This window comes from Gobius niger (genome assembly GCF_951799975.1).
Source record: "Gobius niger genome assembly, chromosome: 6".
Lineage (NCBI taxonomy): Eukaryota > Metazoa > Chordata > Actinopteri > Gobiiformes > Gobiidae > Gobius > Gobius niger.
Genome location: NC_136857.1, coordinates 11859941 through 11866772, shown reverse-complemented (window position 1 = coordinate 11866772; position 6832 = coordinate 11859941). Strand labels below are relative to the sequence as shown.

At 42.3% G+C, this 6832-nt stretch overlaps 1 protein-coding gene across 1 annotated transcript; it reads right to left on the bottom strand.

The window, feature by feature from the left end:
- Positions 1-3093: 3093 nt before the first annotated feature.
- On the bottom strand, positions 3094-6568 carry amigo1 (adhesion molecule with Ig-like domain 1). The gene is made up of 2 exons (XM_079557677.1): positions 6015-6568; positions 3094-5002 (listed from the first exon to the last, which is right to left on the bottom strand). The coding sequence occupies exon 2, from the start codon at positions 4948-4950 to the stop codon at positions 3433-3435; it is 1518 nt and encodes a 505-aa protein (XP_079413803.1). The 5' UTR covers positions 4951-5002; positions 6015-6568; the 3' UTR covers positions 3094-3432.
- Positions 6569-6832: the final 264 nt, after the last annotated feature.

The window sequence follows — 6832 nt, the reverse complement described above, 5'->3', positions numbered from 1 at the left end:
CAAAAGACTTTTGATTACACAAGAGATACACGTTACATTGAAAAAACATATTGTACACACTAATCAATACTGAACAGAGAAAGTGGCTTACATATATACTGTATATATAGATGTTTATATATAGGAAGGCAGATTTGGAGAGCGCAGAGCCACTTTTCTCTGCTACTCTCCGATGTGTTAGGATCTCAGCAATAGCATTTGACAGTCATCTGTACAATGTTGTATATCACAGGGGACCTTGACAGTAAATTGGTTTCGACTATGACATACTATTAGCTAAACTGAACCTAATATTAAAGTGTATAACTATAGTATTTACAGTTTTGTCTGTGCTGGACTGAAGACCTGAGGTATTTCTCTTAATGCAACAGTAGAGCTTAGTATTATATGAAATCTAATGGTGGTACATACAGTCATTTAAAGATGGATTATGGAACTTTTTATGGTGGAAAAACGTATCAGTGTGTATTTCACCTTTAAGTGACCCAGTGGCTGTATGAGTCATGGTGCCTTTACTTTGCATTGCAGAGGCCTCTATGATGCTATAGAGTTTTGTTTATAGAGTTTCTGGTAGGTTTTCACTGCAGACAGACCATCTCCATGGTTACGCATACATTCCATCCTGAAAACCCACCAGAAACCCTACAAAACAACTGATCCTGAAGCGATTGTTGGGGGGGGTTGCATCAAAAGTTTCATAACGCACCTTTTAAGTAATGTCTGGTTGGTAGGATTTAGACCATTTTTAGTCCATTAAAGTCATACTGTGGAACATTCCTGGTGATATATGGAGTTAATGCTCAGCACAACATCAACAATGCTATTTTTGCTGTGGATTATCGAATTTTATAATTTGGGAGAGGGCTTTAAATTTAAACCTTGTGTTTAGCTACCTGTAGACAAAGCAAAGCAGCCACATCTCCATGGAGACAAGCTGGTGATGTCCTGCTCCAAGCAATATTCGGGGTCTGAGGCGAGATGGGCCCGCTCACAGTACACACACACAATTTGTTGTTTTTATCAATAATTAAATAAAACTTGTATTTCATTCTTTTTATTGTGTGGAATAAAACATAGTATGACTTTAAAGATTAAACTTAAGCAAAATATTTTTTTGCGGCAAAACAAATTGAGAACCACTGCTCTTGGGTTTAAAAATCCCACTTAAAAATGGAACAGACTTTTGGCCGTCAGCCCCCGTCTGTGCAAGGACCGGTTTATTTGGGAGTGTCTGGTGGTATTTTTTGCTGCTGTCTGTCTATAAATCTCCACCTGGTGGATTCCTATGTGCAATGGAGTGGGGTGATTCATCCAGCACCGCTTTTGATAAGCGTGACTTCCTGTTTCTCACCCACTCAAAAGATGCTGCGGTGGAGCACACAGCAAATTAATCGGGATGTGCGGAAATGTCTTCTGATTTAACATTGGCGCATGCTTTTAGTAGACATCAATGTAGCCTCTGCTGTTCTGAGAGATGTTTTATCTTGAAAAAAGGACAATTTACATTCATCTAATCATAAGTCAGAACTATAAGTGTCTATACAGTGGTTCCCAAAGTGGGGCCTGGGGGGCCTCAGATGTACCATAGGAGGACCCCCAAAGCTTGTTTGCAAAACAAGTACATTGGGGAAACTAACTACAAACAGTCCAAATTGTTCACATAACACGCGCCTAGCCTATTGTTCAAGTTTTGCCAAAGTATTAGAGATTTAAATTCACTTATTCAGCCAATTCCGTTTTGTTTCTATAAATAAAAGCTTTGTCAGGACAGAGGGACAGAAAAAAGCCAACACATTGAACTGGACCCACAGGCGATGGCGTATTGTGTCTGTGATAACACACCTATCTCCTCTAGTCAGACCAACACAGCGCAATGAAACCAAGCAATTAACATTTAATCCTGACAGTCTTTGTTTTGAGTCACAAAGGCTCAAAACAACCAAAGTCTCTCATGGTTAAGACACTTTTATGTGGCACATATTCCTTCTTTCCTCAAATGTTATGTCAATAATATCTAAACACATTGGTTACTTTTTAGGTACAACTGTGCAAATGCGTGCAGTTGCAAGCAAACTGTTACGTTTCAGTAACAGTGGTGCATTTGTTGGAAAGAAATTTAAACCGTGGATTTCTGCCACACAACATCTATATAAGGTATATGGTTCGCTGCAATACCCTTTTGATGTCAAGAAAGAATGGCCTGAATGGTGCAACCTTTTAGAAAGGCAACTTCAATAACAACCACCAATTCTAAATGCACAAATGAATGTTCCCCAGCAGCAAAACCAACACAATAATGGGCACTTTATTAGGGTGTGCCGAATAATGTGGCTAGTGAATGTATTTCACAGCATTGATGCATTGCGTAGTTTTATTACTACCCTTCACAAAGCCCATGGCAATATGGCTACATTTAACAGAAAGTTGGATAAAAATCAATGTACCATACTCTAAAACATTAAAATCATAAGAGTTTTTCCCCAAGGACAGTGTACAATGGGCCAGAACTGGCAGCATTTATCATTGAATTGTAACAGTATCACAATGACAAAAACAAATTGTAGGTGTTGGCCAATGTTGTTAATTACAGATCATTTCAGCACTTTTTGTAGCCAGAAAAAGATGTGATGTTTTGATTTTCCGGGCAGATGTTTTTTAATTACTGATTATTATAAAACATCCATAGTGAAAGGATTAAACTAGCCTGCCATTGTCCATGATGTACAGCCGCTTCAAGCCCATAGTTGAATAGGCTCCAGTCACGTAACCCCCAGAATATTTCTGCCACGGTACACTTTTACTCCCAGACATACAGTAAATTGATCCTATGACACGACATTTTACCTACAGACTGTACATGTCAAACACAAATAACAGATATTGAAGTGCGCTACAGTGCCGTGTGAATCTAGTTTGTTATTGTAATACTTGTGCTACTGTTTTCAAAATATTTCTTATTACACAAAGAGACTAGGTGCACTCTCTACCAAAGATGACTCAGTCTTAATGACAGATGGTTTGAAGACCTGCTGTTTGTCTGGCTATCTCCGTCCGGACTCCTGTGCAGTAAATGCATCTACTGTTCAGATGAGATGTGCTCTATTCTAAGTCCCTCATGATTGTATTATAAATATGAGCCAGCAATGCATCGTGTTTGTCACTAATTTGATTCGTCACCTTCTGAGGGCTCAAACAGCTAATCTCCAAAGACTTTCCAATGCCCATTGCCGTTCCTTCACAGTATGAAAATTAAGTGCTACACAATAAAATGCTGGAGGAAAAAAAAAGTCCTGTTATTGTCTTATATATTGACAACAGTTTATTTTGTAATCCCTTTGAGATCCTTATTACTGTCACTTCATCTACAGTAAGTATGCCGTTCACCTTCGGTACGATATCATGGCTCTATATGTGGTGGCTGTCTTGTCCAGTTCAAACCACCATGGGCGTATCCGAGAACACCGAGCTAATAGACTCCGCGACCGACTTCTTTCTCTTGCCTTTCATGAGCGAACCAGCCTCCGCATCCTGGTCTTCCTCGTCTTCTTCGTCGTCCTCATCACCATTGGGGTTGAGTTTGCCATTTTGCCCCTGGGAATCCTTGGAGTCGGTAAATGCAACGTGGCGGTTTATTTCCGCTTTCAATGCCGGGTCCTCGTGGGTTGGCGTGACGCTTAGCATGGAGGAGTGGATGCTGTCTTCGCCTCGTCCTTTGCCCTTGGGACAGCAGAAGCAGCGGCACGGTGTAAGGTAGAGATACATGAGGACTAAGACCACGCTGGCCAGACAACCCACTAAGGTCGTATAGGCCGTGTTTAGACTCTCCCCGCTTCTGTGCATGGTAAAATTATGCACTCTCAGCACAATGTAGATAGTCTCGTTGAAAGCCTCGCTGGTCGCGAAGCACGTGTAGGTCCCAGAATCGTCCGACTTAACCGGGCTGATCTGCAAACTCCCATCATGCAACACTTTCGCCGTTTGGTTGGTCCCTGCGATCACTGCTACGTTTCCAGGCAGCGTCCAAGACTTAAACATGCTCCTGTGCTTCGTGTCGCATGCAAGAAAGAGCGTCTGCTCCAAAAACGCCTCCTCATCTTCCTCTTTGAACGTACTGCAGTTCATGTAGTCGGTGCTAAGATCAAAAGCAGGGACCATGGTTTTTTGGGGACCAGGCAAAACACAGGTTTGGTCCTCCTTGAAGTCCACAGCAGAGTTAAGTTTTCGGATGTACCAGTGGGCCAAAAGAGTGTACAGCTCACAACTGCAATGCAAAGGGTTATTGTGGAAGTAAAGCCCGTTCTTGATATACGCAGGGAGTAGTCTCAGCTCATCAATGGGGAGTACGGCTATCCGATTTGAAGACATATCCAACAGGCTGAGTTTGTCCAAGCGTGATTTCTCCCGAACCAGCTCTAAGGGGACCCGAGACATTTGGTTTTGGCTAAGGTATAGCTTCTGCAAGTTGATCATTGTGATAAAAGCCGCACGATCAATCGTTGTGATTTTGTTGTTGTATAAAAGAAGAACCTCTAAGTTTACCAAAGGCTCAAAGATAAATTCATCGATTAGCTTGAGGTTGTTTGATGACAAATCTAAGTAGCGTAGCTGCTTGACATAAATGAACGCTTCGGACGAGAGAAACGTCATACTATTGTGGCTCGCGAGGAGGTTGTGGAGATTGGGCAGACGCACTGGAGTCCATTCTGACTTTAGCCTTTTTAGGTCATTGTAGCTGAGGTCCAAAACCACAGTGTAGGGGGGGAGGCCAAGTGGGACCTCTGACAGGTTCATCTTGGAGCAGCTCACGATGTTGGAGGCGCAAATGCAGGTCTTGTGGCAGTTGAAGGTGTTGCCGTGGGACAGGGGCAGCCAAAGCAGGGCAATCCCGACAGAGAGGAGCAGGGTCCATCCTGGACTGAGGGGATGCCTCTGAGGTAGTGTGTTCAACATGATTGAAGTCCCTCACTGGCTTTTTACACAGATCCCATTGCTAAATAGCAGCCTGTAAGAAAGAATATGGATAGAAATTAATGTCTGTTGTAAATCACTTTTACTTTACAGTCTGTCTTTTTAACCATGGTTTATTTTTTTTTGTTTACCAATCAGCATATTCTTCTTGTGTTGGCTATTGTAATGGAAAAATGCTAATGTTTGTTAAGAAAAATAAACCTCTCATACTTCAGGTATGGTCAGATGTTTTGGTTTTCATTTTGGGCATACGTAAGTGAAATTCAACAACTATAGCTGTTGAATTAGACTTATGCCCAAAATGAAACCATAACTCTATGGTATCATAAACCTGGCACTCGACCTTACATAAAAAAACAACAACAGGATATCACCCTTTTGAAGAGTTGAGTTTGCAGTATTTGTATTTTCTATTATGATAAAATCATGGCTTGAGAATGTCTACAATAACTTTTACTTTGCCACCATCACAAAGCTCTGTATCTGAAAAATGATTCAAATTTAGTTAGACTGTAAGATTTTTTATCATCCAAACAATTTGTATTTCTAAACTGTACTGATAAATTAATGTTGTCTATTGACATGGCATTCTTCTTCTAGTTTTGATGTAGGATAAATATAAGCTTATGCAAGTCAGCTAGTTTGATGTCCTTGGCTACTTAACTGTTTTGTAATTCACTGTGTAAGCACTTCATTTAATATGATGATGTATTCGCAGCTTTCTCACGCATAAACTTTGCCTCAGTGGCTGTGCACTGCTTTGCGCATCTTTGAACAAACATTAAAGCAGCAAACCCGAGTGCAGTCACTCCTACGAGGCACACAAGACCTTTCTCTTGCCTTCTAAACGTTTCCAAATTACAAGACGCGTCTTTGTATAAGCATATCTTATCTAAATCTTGTGATGACAAAGTAACACGTTGCCTATCATTCACAAAATGTCCTTGTGGATTTGGCACTGCACCACTCCTCGACAACAAGCGCGCACAACATGGAAACGTGAGTCGAGATGGAGAAGGAAGAAGCAGCAGCAGCAGCAGCCCTACCTTGAGCCAACACCGGGGAGGATGCAGTTTCTCCGAGTAGCCTCTACACAGCTGTTGGTTGTTCCTCTCGCTCCATCCAGCCTGTTTGTACGTGCGTCAGGAGCCGAGGACAGCGGTAGAAGCCAAAAAATCGAGAGGAGAGTGAACACTATGCACTAACGATACTCTCACAGAAACAATCCACGAGTCATCCAATATGCGGTCAAAATTACGCTACAAAAATGACATGAAAACAGCGGTCCTTTCCAGACGTGACGGGCACAAGGGAAAGGGGCGATGTGGTTATGAAGCGCATGCCTAGCCTTCAGTAAACAAGTCGAGCTGCGCGGAAAATTGGCGTCGTTTGAGCAGGATCTGAGCGCTGTCTGCTCCCGTCAGCGGCCATGGAGATAATTAGCGAGAAGCAACCTCCGTGTGACAGGCGCCCGCAGAGGAGAGGGCCAGTGAGTGAGTGCAGTGCTCGCATGGGCCGCTACTGTTGTGTCCGTCTCCGCGTAAAAGAGCTGCTGCAGTGTGCTTCAACGAGACGTGTTCAAGATCCAGAAGGCGCTGTTTGACACTGACACAAGCCCTGACTCAAAGAACCCGATACACGCGGATACATAATACCAAATGTCACGAGTGTGGAGTTTAATTAGAGTTTAGGGTATAAGACCGTGAGTTGGTTTAATTAGCTTATGCAGTGAGGAAGTAGTGAGGTAGCCTGTAGGCAAATGTGGACCCTAGAACGTGCCATCTGCCCCCTTGATGGTTTAAAAGATAAATTATAATAAATTATAATAAATGTGCAACAACCCACGCCCCCCAATGGCACAAAA